At 42.5% G+C, this 22,815-nt stretch overlaps 1 protein-coding gene across 3 annotated transcripts in view; it reads right to left on the bottom strand.

Annotated features, from left to right (window-relative positions):
* Positions 1-22,815, bottom strand: part of dop1b (DOP1 leucine zipper like protein B) — a 136,291-nt gene that overhangs the window by 107,394 nt on the left and 6,082 nt on the right. For all 3 annotated transcript variants that reach the window (XM_080203680.1, XM_080203681.1, XM_080203682.1), the window contains exon 2: positions 1,535-1,701. In XM_080203680.1, the coding sequence (XP_080059806.1) occupies positions 1,535-1,672 (138 nt within the window). In that variant the 5' untranslated portion in view covers positions 1,673-1,701. The remainder of the gene's footprint in view (positions 1-1,534; positions 1,702-22,815) is intronic.

The following is a 22,815-nucleotide window of genomic DNA, read 5'->3' as shown; positions in this document are numbered from 1 at the left end:
CAGCATCTGTGGAGAGAGAATGGAGCCAACGTTTCGAGTCTGATTGACCCTTCGTCAGAGCTGAAGACAAGGACTTCCCCATCCCGCTGCAGTGAACAGAGATTTGGCTGGATGCCAAATTCTCCAACCTCGCTGCAGCAGAAGCATGGCGTGAATGGTAGGTAGGATCCCACCAGTTGTGGCTATTAGGCCTGCTGAGATTTTTCAGCTTCTGTTTTGGTCTGAGAATCTTGTTTCACAATGTCAGTTACAGCCCTTCATATCAAACAAAAGTTAAAACTGTTGCCATCTTCACAAAGGCAGTTGTGACAGAATCCATCTCTCTGACCAGCATACTGCTCAGCCCAGGGAACTAATTTCAAATCGACATTAGATGCAGTGCATTCATGCATCCTCACACAGTGAGTCATCTATCCAAGGTTGGATGTGCGTCTTCCACACAAGGAAGAATGCAATTTTGAAAGACAGCTAGCTACTCTGTGCTATTCGCAAGCAGAGCATCATTAGCAGAGGCTTGTTAGCATGTAGCCTATTGGTGTTCTCAGCAACTCTCAGACTAGAACAGTTACAACCAACATATTCCATGCTATAAAAGCAGCTCCAACAGCAACACTTGCAAATTAAAGTTTGTTCCTGCACATTAACACCCAGGATAATTTGGGAATAAATTCTGATTTTTGCTACTTCTATTCACATTTGTTTATGAACATCACAATCCCTGTACATAAATGAAGGGGAGAGGAGAAGAAATTACAAGATACTAGTTCACTTCACTTAAGAGCACTGGACGGTTCCCATTGCTAATTAAGCATGGAGGAATTTTAAAGGGTATTCCATCTTTCACGCACTAAACAAAAAAACTGAACTTAAACATCTGTACCCTGAAAACCAGGTACAATTAGAAACAGAGAAAATAGGAACAGAGTAGGCCATTTCGCCCTTCAAACGTGTCCTGCCGTTCAACAAGGTTGGCACAGTGGTTAGTATTGCTGCCTCACAGCGCCAGGGCCCTGGGTTCAATTCCTGCCTCGGTTAACTGTCTGTGTGCACTTTGCACGTTCTCCCCATGGCTTTCCTCCAGGTGCTCCGGTTGCCTCCAACACATCAAAGATGTGCGGGTTAGGTTGATAGGCCATGCTAAATTGCACGTTAGTGTCAAGGGTCAACAGGGTAAATATGTGGAGTTACAGGGATAGGGCCTGGGTGGGATTGTTGTTGGTGCAGGCTTGATGGACTGAACAGCCTTCTCCTGCACTATAGGGATTCTATGGCCTTCTATCTCAACGACATGCACCAGTGCTCTCCCCTTTGTGTGGCTTTTCTTCATCCAGTTAACCAGCCCTTGCCGATACCAAAACAGGGTACATTAAAGCTAGATCAAGCATTTGTGTTTTAGCCAGTTTATCTCACTATAGAAGAACAGCTGCATTTGGCACTTCATACTGCTGTAGAAGGAGAATTTCATTCAAATCCTTGAAATGCATCCCTTTCCCAGGAGCATGGCATCATTCAACCACATAGAACATTTACTCACCTTGTTCAGCTTTCCCAGTGAGGAGATAAGATCAGCCCATTCACTGGAGGATTCAAAGTTCTTCAAAGCTTTATCAATCGTGGCAGAATAACTTCTGTACCTATAATCGTTGATCAGATTCAACTCTTCTTGCTCCATCTTTCTTTCTCATAGCAACTTACTCAGTCCTGATAATCGAACAGAATGAACAAAGCAGGTCAATCTGATAGCATATCCTATCAGGTGGCACATACCATAAAAAAAACACAAACAGATAATAAACAAAGCAGCAATTAACTTAGAAGATTAAGATAAAGTGGTCAGAACTCAAAGGAATAGAATCAAAATCCCTACAGTGCAGGAGGAGACTGTTTGGCCCATCCAGCCTGCACCAACAATCCTACCCCTGTAGTTCCACATAGTTACCCTGCTTATCCCTCTGACACCAAGGAGCAATTTAGCACGGCCAAGGAGCCTAACCCGCACATTTTTGGACTCGGGGAAACAATAAAAGAGAAACAAACCAAAAACAGAAAATGCTGCAAAATCTCAGCAAGTCTAACAGCACCTGTGGAGCGAGGACAGACTCTGACCAAAATGTCATCCCTTCACAGATGCTGTCAGACCCACTGAGATTTTCCAGCATTTTTGGATTTTGTTTCAGATTCCAGCATCCCCGGTATTTTGCATTTTATCTTAGAAAGAAAAAAATGCAACTAGTTTCAATATTTTTAATAATGTCACAATTTGGATTATATTGTCAATGGCAGACCCTTAAGAACATGAACATAGAGGGATCTGGGCAAGATGATTAAGAAGGCATATGGCATGCCTGCCTTCATTTGCTGAGGCATTGTGTACAAGAGTTGGGAAATCATGTTGCAGCCACATAAAACCTTGGTTTGGCCACATTTGAAGTATTCCGTGCAGTTCTGGTCACCACATTATCAGAAGAATGTGGAAGCTTTGGAGCAAGTGCAAAGAAGGTTCACCAGAACGTTGACTGGTCTTGAGAGAAGAGGTTGAATAAACTAGGATTGTTTTCACTGGGAAGATGGGAGGCTGAGGGGAGTCCTGATAGATCCACAAAATTATGAGGAGCATGGATAGCACAAGACTTTTTTAAAGGGAGGAAGTGTCAATTACAAGGGGGCACAGGTTCAAGGTGAGAGGGGGAAATTAAAGGGAGATGTGCAGGGAAAGTGTTTCATGTGAAGAGTGTTGGGTGCCCGGAACATGCTGCCAAAGGAGTTTGTGGAAGCAGGCACACATCTAAGAGACATCTGGATGGGTACATGAATAGGGAAGGAATAGAGGGCTACGGTCCAAGTAAGGGCAGAAGGGTTTTATTTTAGTTAAAGCATCATGATCAGCGAGGGTTTGGAGGGTTGGAGGGCTGTTTCTATGTTGTACTTTTCTTTGTTCTTTGTTATGCAGTATTGGTGAATTATACTGTGTGAACTATGGTCATAATTGTAGTTGACTTTCCAAAATCGCAAAAAGAGAGAATTCACTAATAGTAATGTTTCTTCACACATTTGAGGCAGTACAAACTCGCATTAAAATGTACAGTTTGGTGTTTGCTGCAACACTTGTAGCAGCATACAACACATTTATCAAACCAATTTTAAACAAACAAAAAGTTGAGGGGAACATTGCGCACAGAAATCTCAAGTTAAGTGTCTTTCTGGCCGCTCCAATTTCCAAAGCTGCTTTTATTTTTTGACTGTCCCCACTCCTTTGGGAGCAGTGGCTCACAATTACAACCTTTTCACTCTTTGTGGGCAAGCCTCATTTGTGTCAGGTTGTCACGCTGTTCTTGATCTCAAACAAGAACACAACCCTCTCCATTCTGTGCCAACATTAACATCTACACTCAGCGAGTCACAAGGAACTCTGTGACTGCTCCCTCTGATGTGGAAATAACTGCAAGATCAGCAGCAGCATTGTGAACTAAAATGACAGACCACAATTGTTGTGAAGCTCTGACACACATCCCTATTGTTTTTATTTTAAATCATACAAGCATACAGAATTAGAGCAGAAGTGGGCCATTTGGCCCCTCGAGCTGTGCAATAAAAGATCATGATCTGTTTGCATTAACTTCCACATTCCCCATCTACTCTCAATAACCTTTGATTCCCTTTACCAACAAGGATCTCACTTAAAAATATTCACTGACCCCAATTCCACAACCTGCTGAGGCAGAGAGTTTCAAAGTCACACAACCCTCAGAAAAAGAATTCTCCTCATCTGTCCTAAAAAGGGCCACCCTTAATTTTAAAACAATGCCTATTCGTTCTGGACTCACCCACAAGAGGAAACATCCTTTCCACATCCACCTTGTCAACACTATTCAGGATCTTACATACTTCAAATCACCCCTGACATTATAAACTCTAGTGGAAGAAAGCCCAGCATTGTAATTCCACCAAGTTTCTCTCTCCTCTCCGCCTCCCAATTTACAACTATTACTCAAATGTTTCTTCTATCCTCTACAGTGAGGAGCAAAATATCTGCTCACTTAATTTGCCATCAACTCCCATTGGCACTCTTTAGAAGACCAGCAATCACTTTACCTACTCTTTACCTGGTTAAATACCCGTAGAAACGCTTCCATTCCTAGCTAGGTTCCTCATACTTGCTTTTAGTCATTCTCTGCAATTCTTTATATTCAAAAGCAGGGAAGTCACATTGGAGTTGTATAGAACTTGAGGCTACACCTGGAGTACTGTGTGCAATTCGAGTCACCACATTAAATCGGAAGAATGTGATTGCACTGGAGAGCGTGCAGAGGAAATTCACCAGGATTCTGCCTGAGATGAAACATTTAAATTATGAAGAGAGGTTGGGTAGGCTTGGGTTGTTTTCATTGGAACAAAGACCGAGATGGCAACCCAATTGAGGTGTACAAAGATTATGGAGAGACGTGGACAGATTGGACAGAGAGCAGCTGTTTCACTTTGTTGAAGGTTCAGACACGAGGTGACATAGGTTCAAGGCGAGGGGCGGGGAGGAAAATGGTGTTGGAGGAAAAACATTTTTACTCAGAAGGTGGTGATGGTCTGGAATGCGCTGCCTGGGAGGGTGTTAGAGGCAGTTTCCCTCACATCTTTTAAAAGAGTACCTGGTTGAGCTCCTGGCATGTCATAACATTCAGGGCTATGGGCCAAGTGCTGGCAGATGGGTTTATGTGGGAGTTCAGGTATTTTCTAAGGTGTTGGTGGGAACACATTGGGCCGAATGGCTTCCTCTGCACTCTATGATTCTAACCTATCATCTGACCCTGCCACTCATCTTTGCACAGTTATATGCTTTTTCCTCAAGTTTGATGGGTTTCTTAATTTCTTTAATTAACCATAGATGGTGAATCCTCCTTAGAATTTATCTTTACTGCAGAAGTATACTTGTTCCAAGAATTCTGAAATATCCCTTTCAACCTCTACCACTGCTTCTCTATCAATCCCCTAGCCTAGTATCCCAATTCACTTCAAGCTCAGTTGTCATGCCCACATATTTTCCCTTATTTAAGTTTAAAATATTAGTCTTAGACCCACTCTTCTCCCCTTCAATCTCAATGTAAAATTTAATTGTATTGTGGTCACTGCTACTGAGGGGTACCTTTACTCTGAGGACATTTATTAATCCTGTCATGTTGAACAATGCCAAGTCTAATATAACCTGCTCTCTGGTTGGTTCCCAGAACATGCTGATCTAAAGAAAGGAAACTATTTTGAAGGCAATCTAAGAACTCCTCATCCAGGGCTACAACTGTCAATCAGAAATTAATAAAGACCAGGCGAAGCTAATATACACAAGAGCAGAAGGCACCCCTCAGATTTAAGTGGTTCCACCACTGCATAGCCAATAGCTTAATTTAATACTGACCAATAATCAAACCTGGGACATCTGTGTGATTTGGTATAACATCACAATATGTAACCTTTGATCCATCATGCCCCTTATGATCCAAAACAAATTCCCATACAAAACGCAAGATAAATTATTTTCATATAAAATAGATAGAAGCCAACAAAAGCCTTCAAATATAGCAATTTGTTTTCTTTTCAAGGTCACTTAACCATAAGAACCATGTTGAAACTAGTATGAAGCGGACAATCCTAGTGCTGATATAAGGTACACCATGTCAATAAAGGACTGTGTTTGAGAGACACGGCTGTCAGCATTTATTGCCTATCCTTAATTGCCTGAGGGCAGTTGAGAGTCAACCCACATTGCTGTGGCTCTGGAGTCATATATAGGCCAGATTGGGTAAGGATGGCCAATTTCCTTTCCTAAAGGACATCTGAATTAGAACAATGAAACTAATCCCAATGACATCAGAATTACAATGTAAAAAGTAGATTTACAAAACTGGGATTTTGAATACATCATCAGATTAACTGATTATTCAGCAAACTCCCAGGTTCACACAGTCTTAAGAATCAGGGTACGTAGTGTACATATTTCTTTCTTTGGCACTGAAAATTTAGTTATTCTGCGTAGTGTAACTGTGGGCAGGAAGTTCAGAGTTGAGGACCAAGCTTTTTTAATGTGAGATATAAAAAAACTGCATAAAGTGAAAAAAATACTGATTTTAAAGTCACATCTTCCTTTTTGACAACCCAAATGACTAAATCATGTTACAAAGACTTAGTCTACAGAACATTAGTTTGTAATATCATCTGCTGGATATATAAATTAACTTATTAAAAAGAATGTTCTGGCCTGAACAAAAGACACTAGCTTTATGAAGGCCACAAACCACTCTTATGGGCACAGAACCTACAGAATCCTCAGACACAATGGCCAACATAATTGGTGTAAAATGCATCAGATTGAACTAACAGGCAGAAACTGCTAAGACAACAGCCTCAAATCGCCCCTCTTTCTGCGAAACGTCACTCAAAGTCCAGTTCTGTTTCTGACTTGAAAAGTGACTAGAAAACCTCAATATACCTGAACACTCACTGTCTTCAAGGGGAAGAAAGAAAAAGATTCAGCCATGAATGTTGAAAGATTGCTTCAGTGAGAGGCCAATGTACCAGCAACCATCGTGGAAAGTGACATTTATAGATTAGAACAAGCATCCATATAATCTGCCAATCATTTTTTTTGACTTTCACCTATTTTACTAGATCAAATTTTAACATTGGAAACTCTGTTAAGTATGCAGACTAGGGAAACTAAGCACGGCAGTGGTTAGCATTGCTGCCTTACAGTGCCAGGGACCCAGGTTCGATTCTCAGTTTGGGTAACTGTGTGGAGTTTGCACTTTCTCTCCACGTCTGTGTGGGTTTCCTCCGGGTGCTCCGGTTTCCTCCCACAGTCCAAAGATATGCAGGTTAGGTGGATTGGCCATGCCATACTGCCCCTTAGTATCAGGGGGACTATTTAGCATAAATGCATGGGGTTATGGGGATAGGACTTGGGTGGGATTGTGCTCAATGAGCTGAATGACCTCCTTCTGCACTGTAGGATTCTGTGGTTAGCCATGCTTTCATATTTTTTGCATTAGTGGGAATTTGGTCATATTGTATGAATAATTTCTATATCTTTGCCCAAGCGAGTTTTGTAATAAAACTAACTCCTTAATTGTTAGCTCAATGAATTTGGCTGGCTTAATTCTTACACTGAACTAGGCACAGTTAAGTACATACTCACTGGCAATATCACCTCTGTTATAATCAACTTCAGAGGGGGTCAAAGAGAGGAATCAGCTTACCCCTCCTAACCAGTCAGAACAATGATTTGAGGAATTCAGGAAAATTACAACCATTTGAGAAGTGGCATTAAGCAAACTGTTGGGTCTGAGGGCTGACAATTCCCCTAGTCAGGATGGACTTGATCCCAAGTCTTGAAGGAAGTGGCTAGTGAGATAGTTGATGCATTGGTTTCCATTCAAAATTCCCTAGACTTGGGGAAGGTTCCATTAGATTGGAAAATAGTGAATGTAACTCCGTTATTCAAAAAGGGAGACAGAAGGCAGGAAACCACAGGCCAGTTAACCTAACATCTGTCAGAGGCAAAATGTTACCTGCCGTTATTAAATAAAGATGATACAGCAGGACACTTGGAAAACTTCAAGGCAATCAGGCAGAATCAGCATGATTTGAGAAAGAGAAATCATGTTTCGCCAATTCATTGGAGTTCTTTGAAGGAATCACATGTTCTGAATAAAGGGCATTTGATAAAATGCCACATCAAAAGTTCTTGCACTAAATAAAAGCTCATGGTGTAGGGGATAACATGTTGGCACATCAGGAAACAGTTGTCTTAAATGGGCCTTTTTCTGGTTGGCAGTATGTGATTAGTGGTGTGCTACAGGGATCAATGCTGAGGCCTCAATCTTTCACACTTTATATAAATATTTTAGGTGAAGGGACTGAAGGTATAGTTCCTAAATTTGCTGAGATACAAAGGTGGGTAGGAAAGTAAATATTTTCTCAGAGGGCTAAGGAAATTTGGCATGTCTGTTATGACTCTCACCAACTTTTACAGATGCGCCACAGAAAGCATTCTTTCTCGATATATCACAGCTTGGTATGACTCCTGCTAAGCTCAACACTGCAAAGAACCTACAAAAGGTTACGAACAAAGCCCAGTCCATCATGCAAACCAGCCTCCCATCCACTGACTCCATCTACACTTCCCACTGCCTCAAAAAAGCATAATCAAGGATCCTACGCACCCTGGGCATTCTTTCTTCCACCTTCTTCTGTCAGGAAAAAAATACAAAAATCTGAAGACATGTGCCAACCAAATTAAGAACAGCTACTGCCTGTTGCCAGACTTTTGAACAAACCTACCATGTATCAAGTTGATCCTTCTCGATACCGTAGCTATGACTGTAACACTATATTCTGCACCCTCTCCCAAGAGGCAAGTTTTTTTTTTACAGAGGGTGGTGGGTATCTCGAACTCACTGCCAGGGGAGGTAGTGGAAACAGATACGATAGTGACTTTTAAGGGGCATCTGGACAAGTACACGAATAGGATGGCAAGAGAGGGATATGGCCCCCGGAAGAGTAGGAGAATTTAGTTCAGTCAGGCAGCATGGTCGGTGCAGGCTTGGAGGGCCAAAGGGCTTGTTCCTGTGCTGTAATTTTCTTGTTTCCTTCCCCTCTATGTACTCTATAAAAGGTATGCTTTGTCTGTATAGTGCCCAAGAAACAATACTTTTCACTGTATCCCAATACATGTGAAAATAATAAATTAAATCAATTGGTGAGGACAACATAAGGAGGCTGTGAAGGGGCATAGACAGGTTGAGTGAGTAGGCAAAAATCTGGCAAATGGAGTATAATGTGCGAAAAGGTGAAATTGTCTATTTTGGTAGGAAAAATAAAAGAAGCTTATTATCTAAATGGTGAGAGATTGCAGAGCTCTGATGTGCAGAGGGATCTGGGAGTCCTCGTGCATGAATCACAAAAGGCTATTATATAGGTACAGCAACTAATTAGGAAAGCTCAAATATTATCATGAATTGTGAGCAGAATGATTACAAAAGTAGGGAGGTTATGCTTCAGTTGTGCAGGGCACAAGTGAGACCACATCTGGAATACAGTACTGGGTCTCCTTATTTCAGATGTAGATGCATTAGGAGCAGTTCAGAGAAGGTTTACTAGATGAATACCAGGAATGGGCGGATTGCGTTATGAGAAAAGATTGGAGAGGTTAGGGTTATATCCACCACAGTTCAGTAAAACAAGAGATGGTTTGATCGAAACCTTTAAGATCCCAAAAGAGGGTCAATGTGGAGAGGATGTTTCCTCTCATTGGAGAATCAAGAACTACTGGTCAACATTACAAATAAAGGGGTCACTCATTTAAGATGGAGATAAGGAGAAAATTCTCTCTCTCTCTCTAAGGGTTTGAGTGTCTCTGGAACTCTCTTCCTCAAAAGGCAGCAGAATCTTTGAATATTTTTGAAGCAGAGCTAGATAGATTCTTGGTTAACAAGGGGGTGAAAGGTTATCAAGGGTAGGCAGGAATGTGATGTTGAATATACAATCAGATCAGCCATAATCTTATTGAATGGCAGAGCAGGCTCGAGGGACAGAGAGGCCTCCTCCAGTAGTTCTGTCAACTTGCTGTTATGTCACCTCATTAAATTTGAGAAGCAGTGCAGTTAAAATGCAGATAAAGTGAAGTGAGTGGGAAACACTAATGGGAGTCCTAAAAGGTGGAGAACAGCAAATGGAAACATAATTGAGGGGGACACAGTTAGTAATTATTTTTTAATCTTACCTGCCAAACCAAGTGCTGTTCAATAATGGGGTGCACTCTGCAAACTTCATGCACAAAATTGCAAGTATGTTATTATAGTGTCTGAACAATTCACTGTTTTTTTTATATAGTGTCCAACCCAACTAGTTCACTTCCACACCCTGTTACTCAAACAGAAATTACACCATTTAACAACATATGCGCAGAAATAATCAACACATCATTTCTTTTGATATCATTCCAGAATACCCAGGCCTAATTTTACCTGATGCCACTTCTGTGAAGCACCTTGGTATAATTATCCCTACACAGGCCATTTCTTGGCCCAGATCTTCCCATCAGCAGTGGAGAGGCTGTGCCTGTCACTAACTGTGATCACACTGCCCTCTGACTATTTAACACTGCAGCATTCACACCTTCCAGTCTTGACTCCATTAACGAGCAGGATCATAAAGGTTAAGCGGCAAAAGTATAATCCCAGTGAAGCCACAGTCCTTTCCTCATCAGCAAACTGAGACGCACGCCCTCAACGTCTGCCTTCAATGCACAATGGAGCAATTGCCCTCAACAACTTCACATGCGTTCTCACACAATGCACAATACCCTCCTTTACTTCTTGACAAATGCTCACTCTCTCCCTCCTGCATCCCCAATTCAAACAATGCTCATTCCCCTCCCAACACGACCTGTCAGAAGCCAGGGATTCCAAAGGTGAGTCAGGGAGGGTGGACTCACTCTGTTGGGGGCAGCATGGCACTAGAGTGCTTCGACATTCCAGCTGCCCGCCTCAGCAGGCTATAAACCTCTTATTAAAAAAAGTGTGAAGTAGATCTGTATAAAAATCAGGATGAGTATAGGGCTAACCAGCCCACATGTCCATAGATATGGCCAGTCAATCCCATTGCACATGATTGCTTAGGACAATCTAACTGAGATATAACTAGCAATTGGAAATTTAAACTTCCCATGCAAGTGCCATGCATGTGCACATGTCAGGACTTCTCAGGACTCCTGAGGGCCAATGACTTCAGTTGAATCATTCGCCACTCCTCATACCAGAAGATTCATGCAATTATAGTTACAAGGTCCCCCCTCCCCAGCTTACTGCTACCAAACGTCCAATCTCTGGAAAACAAGCTAGACGAACTTAAAGCCAGACTCACTTTCCAAAGAGAGCTGAGGGACTGCTGCGTCCTCTGTTTCATAGAGAGATGGTTCACGCTTGTTTCACTGGACTGTGCCCTACAATCAGAGGATTTCTCAATCCATCCAGTGGCCTCAGGCAAGGCGAGGGAAGGTGGGGTCTGCTTCCTAATCAACACCTCATGGTGCCTAAACATAGCAACACTGGTGAGTCTGGCGTTTGCTGCAAATAAACCTGATGAACTTTAACCTGGTGTTGTGAGGCTTCTTACTAAGGTCTGCTGCACAGACTTAGAATATTTGATGCTAAAATGCAACCCCTACTACCTTCCATGGGAGTTCACCTTCATTATCCTGACGACAGTTTACATCCCACCCCACGTGGACATGAAAATCACGCTGGATAAAATATACAGCACTACAAAGTAGCCTTGAGACAAAACATCCCGAGGCCTTATTCATTGTGGTCTTCAATCAGGCCAAGCTCAAGAGCATACTACCAAGTTACCACCAACATGTCTCCTGGTCCAGAGACCCAAACATCCTGGATCACAGCTACACAAATATCAAACATGCTTACTGCTCTATCGCCCACTCACACTTTGGCAAATCAAACCACAAGGCTGTGCTCCTGCTCCTGGCTTACAAGAACCCATCAAAGAAAGTCATGCAATGTTGATCTGAGGAATCGGATGATCTCCTACGGGGTTGCATGGAATCAACGGGTTGGTCAGTATTTAAAAACTCTACGACCAGCCTGAACGAGTACGCCACTACAGTCACTGATTTCATTAGTAAGTGTGTAGAAGACTGTGTGCCAAAGAAACAAATCCACATGTTTCCCAACCGGAAACCAGGGATGAACAGGGGTATCCACTGTTTGCTGAAATTCAGATCTGAAACGTTTAAGCCAGGCAACACTGACCTATACAAGAAAGCCGGATACGATCTAAGGAAATCCAAAGATGCCAAAAGACAGTACCAGACCAAGCTAGAGTCCCAGGCTAGCCACACAGACCCCCACTGATCATGACAAGGTCTGCAAGACATACAGATGAAAGCATGTAAAATTGCCAAACCCCTTCCTGATGAGCTCAATGCATTCTACACCCGTTTTGAACAAGAGGTCAGTGAGACCGTACCCTTCACCCTGGAAGCACCTGTATCTGGGGTCACCATTGCAGATGTCAGAGCAGCTTTCCTCAAAGGTCAACCCACAGAAAGCAACCGGTCCGGATAGGATACCCGGACAAGTACTCAGATCCTGCGCGGATCAGCTGGCAGGGGTATTCACAGACATCTTCAACTTGTCTTTACAACAATCTGAGGTCCCTATCTGCTTCAGGAAGATGACCTTCATCCTGGTACCTAAGAAAAGCCAAGCAGTGTGCCTTAATGACTATCAGCCGGTGGCTCTGATATCCATCATTATTAGCTTCGAAAGGCTCATCATGGCACAAATAAATTGCAGCCTCCAGGGCTGCCTGGATCCACTACTGTTTGCCTACTGCCACGACAGATCCACAGCAGATACCATCTCCCTGGCCCTGCAGTGAAACCTGGAACATCTAGATAACAAGGACAGCTATATCAGACTCCTATTTATTGGCCACAGCTCAGCCTTCAACACCATTATTGCTACAAAACTCATCTCCAAACCTGTGGCCTGGGCCTCAGCTTCTCCCTTTGCAACTGGATCTTAAAACTTCCTAACACACAGACCACAATCAGTAAGGATACACAACAACACCTCCTCCACAATCATCCTCAACACCAGTGCCTAACAAAGCTGTGTTCTCAGCCCCCTACTATACACCTGAGACTATCTGGCCAAATTCCCATCCAACTCAATTTTCAAGTTTGCTGATGTCATCACTGTAGCAGATCAGATCTCAAACAACGACAAGAGAGTGTTCAGGTGATCTGGTACAGCGACAATAATCTCTCCCTCAATGTCAACAAAACAAAGGAGATTGTCATTAACTTCAGGGAGCATAATGGAGGACATGCCCCTGTCTACATCAACAGGGGCGAAGTAGAAAGGGTTGAGAGCTTCAGGTTTTTAGCTGCCCAGATCACCAACAACCTGTCCTGGTCCCCCTGTGCCGACACTACAGTTAAGAAAGCCCACCAACACCTCTACTTTCCTCAGAAGACGAAGGAAATTTGGCATGTCAGCTATGACTCTCACCAACTTTTAAAGATGCGCCATAGAAAGCATTCTTTCTGGTTGTATCACAGCTTGGTATGGCTCCCACACTGCCCAAAACCGCAAGAAACTAGAAAAAGGTCATGAATGTAGCCCGATCCATCACGCAAACCAGCCGTCCATCCATTGACTCTGCCTACACTTCCCACTACCTCGGCAAAGCAGCCAGCATAATTAAGGACCCCACACCCTGGACATTCTCTCTTCCACCAAAGGTACAGAAGTCTGAGGACATGTACCAATCGACTCAAGAACAGCTTCTTCCCTGCTGCCAGACTTTTGAATGGCTTTGAATTTTACTTCGCATTAAGTTGATCTTTCTCGACATCCTAGCTATGACTGCAACACTACATTCTGCCCTCACTCCTTTCCTTCTCTATGAACGGTATGCTTTGTTTGTAATAGCAAGCAAGAAACAGTACTTTTCATTGTATTCTAATACATATGACAATAATAAATCAAATCAAAAGTCACTGTTGTTGGTTTCCAATTCATGCAAGTTAGTTTATTACGGACAGTGCACTAGCTGGAGCTTCCCGAGTTAGTCACAGAACCCCCACTGTTGTGGTTGGAAGGGTGGGGTGGTATAGGGAAGAATCAGCCACATGCCATGTTCATGCTTCTGGTCACTAATGTAGTGCCTCCCTCTGCGACATTCACTCACATGGGTACTAAAGGAGAAGGCTCTGCTGCGTCATCCCCAGAACCAAATAATCTTACCGATCTCACAGTCTGGGTTCACATAAATAAACAGCCAATTGTGCGGGTTAGAGTGGAATCTTATCCCAGCATGAGCTACTATATCAAGTGAAAAATGAAACAGAACTCAGAAATCATAAAGAAAAATTATGGATAAAGTACAAGATATTTATTCACACAAGTACCTTAGATGGAAAGACAGACATGAAACCTATGGTAGGAAATAATCAGGTAAGAATACAAGTCCAATACAAACAAAGACTAACAATCTTGGTCCGGCTTCATTAGCCCTATGTTCATAACCTGCCCTGGTCCCCTATCAAGAAATTTATCTATGAATAAAGCTACCCACAAAGACCTGATAGAACCATAGAATCCCTACAATGCAAGAGGCGGCTTTTCGGCCCACCGGCTCTCCAAAACAGTGGCTTACCCAAACCCCACCCCCTTCCCCACTCTATCCCCGCTAACCCGTGCATTTATCATGGCTATTTCATCTAACCTTTCATCTTTGGGCACGAAGGGGCAATTTAGCATCGCCAATCCACCTAACCTGCACATCTTTGGAGTGTGGGAGGAAACTGGAGCATCTGGAGGAGACCCATGGAAACACGGGGAGAACATGCAGTCTCCACACTGACAGTCACCCAAGGCTGGAATTGAACCCTGGTTCCCTGGCGCAGTGAGGCAGCAGTGCTAACCAATGTGCCAGCGTGTAACCTCGATATCCTCCTTTTCTCAATGGCAGCACTCATCTGACAGCAAGCGACATTCAGTAGATCTCCAGGAGCTCCACTTAAATCACACTGAATAAGTCCCTGGAACAGCCAACTGTGTAGCTAAGAGCAGGGGATACTGTTCACTTTTAACTTCAATCTTTAGAGGCTAAATAAATGGCTGTGAGTAGATTAAGAGTAAAGCTAAAATAAAAGAATAAACTAACTTAAAATTAAAAATTTTAAAGAGCAGAATTTCTGTTAAGTCGCTGGATAAATTTCACAAATAGATCATTTGCTTTTCAAGGCCAATGAGAATGTTTATCAGTGACTCTGAAACTTTACACAGTTAAAAATCCCCATTCAATAAGCTGCAACTTTTACCAAGGGGCTTTACGGTGAGACAAACATTGGAAAAAAGTGGAAGGTTTCACGGAGTAGATGTCAAATCTCATTTCCAAACACGGTTTGCCCATGCTAATTCACATGGGTCAAAAGCTTGGAGAAATGTGGTAAGGCCACATATGGAGTATTGCATACCATTCTGATCACCCTGCTATAGGAAGGATGTTGTTAAATTGGAAAGGGTTCAAAAAGGAGAGGCTGGGACTTTTTCCTCCGGAGCGAAGGAGAATGAGGTGTGTGACCTTATATGGGTTTATACAATCAATCCAAAGATGTGTGGGTTAGGTTGATTGGCCATGCCTCAGAGTCCTGTGATGCATAGGTTAGAGGGATTAGTAGGTAAATATGTAGGAGTATGGGGGTAGGGCCTGAGTGGGATTGTGGTCGGTGCAGACTCGATGGGCAAAACAGCCTCTTTCTGCACTGTCAGGTTTCTATGATTCTACGAGGGACGTAGATCAGGTGAATTGCCACGGTCTTTTTCTCAGGGTAGGGGAATCCAAACTAGAGAGCATAGGTTTAAGGTGATAGGGGAAAGATTTAAAAAGGGACTTGAGGGGAACTTTTTCACAGAGGATAGCACATATATGGAATGGGCTGCCAGAGGTGACGACAGGGGCAGGTACAATTGCAGTATTTAAAATACATTTGCACAGATACATGGATAGGAAAGGTTTAGAGGGACTAATTCAATTTAAGAACTGGGACTAGTTCAGTTTAGGTCAGCATGGATGAGTTGGGCTGAAAGGCCTGTTTCCGTGCTATATATATCTCTGTGACTCTATCTCTGCATTAATTCAATGTTCCATCTCCACATTATGTCCAAATATTCCATAACAATTAAAAACAAAAAAAAGAGCTCCCAGTGCTCTCCTCTCAACAAGACCCAAGATAAAACAAATTAAATTGTCATTTATCGCATTTGCTGCTTGTCGGGCCTTGTTGTCTGAAAATTGCCTACCACGTTCCCGCATTTTTTAAAAAATCGTTTGTGGGACACGGGTGTCACTGGCTGGCCAGCATTTATTGCCCATCCCTAGTTGCCCTTGTTCAGAGGACAGCTGAGAGTCAACCACATTGCTGTGGCTCTGGAGTCACATGTAGGCCAGACCAGGTACGGACAGCGGATTTCCTTCCCTAAAGGGCATGTGATATTTCCGACAATTGACAATGGTTTCATGGTCATCAGCAGATTCTTAATTCTAGATATTTTTTCCAATTCCACATCTGCCTTGGTGAGATTTGGACCTGGTCCCCAGAACATTAGCTGAGTATCTGGATTAATAGTCTAGCGATAAATATCATGAGGCCATTGCCTCTCCTACTATTAACAAGTCCATTTTTAAGAGAGATTCATCGGACACAAAGCACCTGGAGAGGCTCAACAGGTACTGTGGAAATACAAGTTCTTGCTTCCAAACAGAATCAACAGCAGGAAATGACCTCTGGGTGAAAACATTTCTTGGAAGATTAGAAAGAAAAATTCAAATTAATATATAGGCACCACACCTGAGTGAAGCCAGTGACATGTTCACAGCATATAAAAACAAATTGTCAATTTGTATCCAGAAAGTATGAACTTGTTAAAAAGTATGAGGAATTTATTTCAAAAAGCAAGGGGTATCTTACCAAAAACCATGGTGGGAAGCAGAATCTACAAGCGCTTTTAAAATGTTCTGAAGGATGGAAACAAATGGATTGCCTTTCATTTTAAAAAGAGGACTGGAACAGTGTTACGAAGCCAAATAGCTTCCTCCTGCACCGGAAATTTCACAAATCTGAAATCATAGAATCATAAAAGCTCTTCAGTGAAGAAGGCAGCTATTCAGTCCATCAAGTCTGCACTGACAACAATCCCACCCAAGCCCCATTCTCCCCTCACCCCACACATTTGCCTCCTTAGTCCCTCTAACCTACACATCCAAGGACACTGCAGGGCAATTTAACATTGCCAACCAACCTAACCCACACACCTTTGCTTCCTGTCCACATCCCTCAATCTTATACACCTCAATGATGGGCCCCTCAGCCTTCTCTGCTCTAAAGAAAACAATACAAGCCAATCCAACTCCTGTACTCAATGAAACCAAGTATGCTGAATACCTTCTTCACCACCGTGTCCACTTGTGATAGCAGTATTATCGCTAGACTATTAACCCAGATACTCAGCTAATGTCCTGGGGACCCAGGTTTAAATCCTGCCACGGCAGATGGTGGAATTTGAAAAAATATGTAGAATTAAGAATCTACTGATGACCACGAAACCGATCTGGTCCACTAATGGAGAAAGCAACATTGCCAAGTGACCCCAATTTGGGCAGATTTAAATACAAGGCATCTCGTACACAAGCGAGCTGAACATAAAAACGAAGAAAATTAACTTTTTTTGCGGAACGCTTGCCCTTTAAAAGCAGCCACGCGTTTAGATCGCATTGCATCCACTCAGAACTGCTTACGATGAGCTCATCTTTGCAAACAATCACTTGATACAGATGATGTGCAACAAAAGATTGTGCCAGGTCCATGGCACACTAAAGCGCGTCAAAGGTTAGCAGGGGGATACACGAGTCTACCAGCACAGCACATTTCTCTAAACCTCGATCAGATTTCCAAACATTACAAAACTGGCACACCGATCAAGGCCAGTAATTTCTCCCTAACCAACAGCACCAACCAGCCCGGCTGCGTTTAGGACCATCATTTATGAGCACGCAAGATCAGGTAAATAAGAGCAGTGATGTGTGAGCCAGCTTATTTCTTAGGTTCCGAGGGGCTGCTGGATTAAAAAGGACATTTTTGCCTTTTCAAGTAGGGGCAGTCCCTGCAAAGATCAGCCAGTATCCACGCAGATTCGCAGCACGATTAATAGCTTAATGACATCAGCGCTGCTCACCCTTTCCAACTCAACGGGTTCTTGACACCACTTCACAAGAGGGAGAGAATTACAACAGCAATCTATGTCAGTCGCAGGAATTCACACTGTGCGCCAGCAGGCATTCCACAGAGGAAAACAGTGGAGAAAGCTAACAAGAATAAGCAATATGTCGTCCAAGGTTAGAGGTTCCACTGAACAAGTTGATTGATTAAAAGTATCTTTCACACGGACAGCCGCACCGTCATTTTGCTCCAAACAGGAGAGCTCTCAGACACAGTACAGAAACATCATTGGCTGCGGCCACTTGAGTTTACCCCAGGTAAAAACAGAAACCCTTTGATTTTAAAGTTTATTTTACTCATGTCACAAGTAGGCTCACATTAACACTGCAATGAAATCACTGAAAATCCCATGGTCCTGAAAAGTAATGCCCCACCGCCTTCACAAAAGAGGGGCTTGTGCAGGGGAAGCAAGCTGGCCTCTTCCACCGGGGGTCATATGAGATTGAAGAGCGCTCAAATATATAATAATGCTGGCTAAGCCATCATTTCACATCACACTGTCTCTTCAGCATTTCAAGTTGACAGCGTTTCTAAGCATACTGGGTCACACAGGAGAGGTATTCATAATCACACATTCCCTGCAGCAATGACGAAGCCCTGCTTGACTCGAACTTCCAGGCAGTTCCCCTGGAATTTGACTCATTTACATAGAAATCAGAAGCAGGACTCGGCCATTCGGCCCCTTGAACCTGCTCAGCCATTCAATATAGCTTTGACAGTTTACCACCTTAACTAATCTACATTGTATAAACGCACTGTTTCAACTTTATCAAGATGTTCACAGATAAATGCAACACTAAACACGTGGATTAGGTGGAATTACAATAAAACTAACAGTTCTCAGTTTGAAAATCTGGTTCAAAAATAGGTAAAGATCAGGCAGCCAATTACAGTATAATCTTCAGAATGTTTTCATTATATGTCAATAGAATGTGGGTGTCATTGGATAGACCAGCACTTATTATCCTTGAGAAGGTGGTGGTGAGCCATCTTCCTGCAAGGTTACAGTCCATGTGGTGTCCATACACCCACAGTGCTGTTGGGGATGAGTCCCAAGGCTTGATTCAGCAACTGTGACAGAACAAAAATCTGTTGCAAAGTCAGAACATCATGTGACATGCAAGCTCCACACAGATAGTTACCCAAAGCCAGAAATGAACCCGGCTCCCTGGCACTGTGAGGCAGCAGCGCTAACCCCTTTATTTCTGAATGTATGATTTTTCAACTGACTAGAAACTTGGTCATTTGAACCGAGACCGAGAAAACTGCTTAAAAATGCAAGGCCACATTCCTTGAATGTGAACATGAAAAAAACCATCAAATCAGCTTCGGGGAGTGTGTGAAAGGAAATAGTTCCTCAACACAGTGGCCCATTCAAACCCATAACTGTCTAAGGAAGAGATAGTTTCTTCAGTATTGAAGCAGACAAACATAGCCAAAACTTTTTGGCAATACACAGTAGATGAAGTATTTCAAGACAAGGTTACCAGCCACTAGAGAGAGATTGCAAGTATCACAGGTAGTATCAAGAATGTCTCTTTTGTATCAGAGTATCACCCAGTTCAAAAAGTCAACTCTACCAGAATCCTACCAGCAAACCGAGGTCTTATATATATATATATATATTGCAATATCCTCTACATCTGACAGCATCCAAGAAACCAGCAAAGCTAAAAATCAGCCAGAGGGTTTAAAACCAAACAATCAGGGAGAATTATCCATATTATCTGGTGCACATGTGTCCAAATGACTCCATGAGGGCTGAATACTTGATGTTGCAATTTTCATTTTGTTGGTTGGTGGTTAATAAATTTGCTTGTTGACTCAAGAAAACCTTGTTTGATTGGCTCCTTATTGCTCACAGCCTGAACACATTCTGATTTGGAAAAGACATATCCTCATGAAAAATCAACTTTGTTGTGAGGGGAGCCAGTTCACCCCTTCTCGCCTATTTGTAACAGCCCACATTGTGGTTTGTGCGCATTTTCATTTCAATTTGATGGGGGATTTGAGGAAAAACCTTTTTACCCAGATGGTGGTGAAAGTCTGCAATGTGCTACTTGGGAGGGTGGTGGAGGCAGGATGCCTCACATTTTTTAAAAAGTACCTAGGTGAGCACTTGGCATTCCATAACATTCAAGGCTAGGGGCCAAGTGCAATTAGATGGGCAGGTCAGGGCCTTTCATGTGTCGATGTAGCCTCAATGGGCTGAAGGGTCTCTTCTGCACTGTAGCATTCTGTGAATTAATATTCTCTTGGTCTTATCAGGAATAAAGCCGCCCGATGCCATTTTTGACAATCAGTATTCTAGCAAGAAAAATCAATTTACATGGTAATTTTAGATAAATGAGCTGTATTTTCAGCATTCACTGTTGGGCTTTGAAGAGATAAATGGGTTTGAGAACAAAACAAATCTTCAGCAAGTCAAGACTGACATGACGAGATATATCTAAGCACTATATTTAGCCTGGCTTCAACAGAACAATTTCCACATTGAATTACTGCATGCAATGAGTTTGGAATGGCCATTACACAGCAAAGGTTTGTGCAACTGGGTTATAATGTGATGTGACCATCAATAAAATAGCATGCATTTGTTCAATTAATAGCTCAAAGTGGATCTACAGAAGTCTGACATCATGTACCAACCGACTCAAGAACAGCTTCTTCCCTGCTGCCATCAGATTTTTGAAAGGACCTACCTTATATTAAGTTGATCTTTCTCTAAACCCTAGCTATGACCAACACTAAATTCTACACTAAACTCCTTTCCTTCCTAAGGCATGGTGTTTTGTCGGTATAGCACACAAAAAACAATAATTTTCACTGCCGCCCAATATATGTGACAATAATAAATCAAATACAGAAGTTTATTTCTCCTTCTGGCAATTCTTTCTGCTACTATTTTGACTCCTTGTAAGTTTTGCTTCTATAAGCATCATGACAATTTGAGAAATATGGTTCTTCCATTATGATCCCACCTATAAAGGCAGATCAACTCTCAAGTTCATGCCTTTCATTCCCACTTAAAATTACTATAACACTTTATCATTTCATATTTAGCTTCTACCCACAAATCTCAGAACTCAATCTGCTCCTTGTGTTAAAGACCATGGGTCAGATTCTCCAGCTGCTATCACCCCAAAAGCAGAGAATTCTGCCGAAGATCAATGGACCTTTGCATGTTCTCCCGCCCGCTATGATTCCTGTGACTGGGTGGGACAGGAGAATCTACCCCTCTTCGTTGACTACTTTCTATTACATGCTCCATTTACACGGAAACTCTTCTATTCTCTGTTCCTAGGACGCTGACCACAAACAGGACAGGAAAATAAATCTCAGCATTTCTTGACTGCTTGAGGACAAAATAGGGGCAGCATGGTGCACAAGAGCTCTCATGTTGCACAGTGGTTAGTACTGCTGCCTCATGGCTCCAGGGACCCAGTTTTGATTCTCGGCTCGGGTCACTGTCTGTGTGGCATTTTCTCCCCACATCTGTGTGGATTTCGTCCAGGTGCTCTGGTTTCCTCCCACAGTCCAAAGAACGTGCTAGTGAGGTGCATTGACTACGTTAAATTCTCCCTCAGTGTACCCAAACAGGTGCCGGAGTGCAGTGACAAGGGGATTTTCACAGTATCTTCATTGCAGTGTTAATGTAAGACTACTTGCAACACTAAACTGTAAACTTTAAATAAACAAATAAACAGGACCCCAACTCCAAATAAGTATCCAATGATCCTTGCTGGGAATGGTGGTACAGGCAAAGATTGATAGAGTCAAAGTCAAATACCCTGCTAATATCTGCTCCACAAATAATTGCCATTCAATCGAGGTATGAAAGAAGTACTCACACCCTATCTCAACAATAGCCTGGAATGCTGAAGAGGGGAAGAAACACTCAGGGAAAAATAAGAATTCTCACCACACGTAAGAATCTGCAGTGAAACAAAATGAGTGTAAAGAGTTTGGGGAAAGAAATATATCGCTACAGTTATTATCCAGTGATATCCAATTTCATGGTGAGTGTAGATTGTATTCCTATTTTCATTGCATTGGCTTTCCCACAGTCAAAAACCATCATAATTCCTCTCACTGCCTTGTCGCTCATAGGAAGCATTGCCCTTTGGAGAACAATGGATGGTCTGCACACAATGCCCCACTGAGTCATTCTCAAGCTCGTGTTTTCTTTGAGGTAGACCCTAACTGCAAAACAAAAGGAAACTAGGGTTTCTAGGGAGACTGAAATTCAAAACAGAAAACTTCTGGGAGACTGAAACTCGTCGAAACCGATTATATATTTAATAAAAAAAGGATGCAGCACCATCTGAGCTCACTGACAAGCCCAGTGAGGGCAGCTAAGCTGAAGATGACAATGGAAGAATTCAGGAGCTGAGAACAACAGAATCAGTGGTCTCTGATCCTCAAAAAGACAACATCCATGAGTCAGCATTATCAAGACGATCAGAAGCGGAGATGAGGAGGTTCAAGCATAATTCTGGTGAATACCGTGCCTGTGGAATTGGGTATGGATTATGTGCTGAGAATCAGGCTATATCCTGGACGAGGAAGAACTTGAATTCTTCATGCAGAAGATAGAGTTTGGAGAACTCAAAGGCAGAAATAGATTTGATTTACTATTGTCACATGTATTGGTATGCAGTGAAAAGTATTGTTCCTTTCATGCTATACAGAAAAAGCATGCTGTTCATAGAGGAGGAAAGGAGAGAAAGGAAAGGGGTGTAGTGTTACAGTCATAGCTAGGGTGTAGACAAAGATCAACTTACGCAAGATAGGTCCATTCAAAAATCTGACGGCAGCAGGAAAGAAGCTATTCTCGTGTTGGTGGTGCGTGACCTTAGAATTTCATACCATATAATAGATGACTCATACACAGTGTGGACTGCTGAGTAAATTTGTATGATCTATATTTGATGTATCTGCCAGTGTGCAATTTTTAGTTGATA

This window comes from Carcharhinus amblyrhynchos, chromosome 15 (genome assembly GCF_965287045.1).
Source record: "Carcharhinus amblyrhynchos chromosome 15, sCarAmb.v2.hapA, whole genome shotgun sequence".
NCBI lineage: Eukaryota > Metazoa > Chordata > Chondrichthyes > Carcharhiniformes > Carcharhinidae > Carcharhinus > Carcharhinus amblyrhynchos.
Note: the sequence above shows the minus strand (reverse complement) of the source record. Positions and strands in the feature narration are given on the sequence as shown.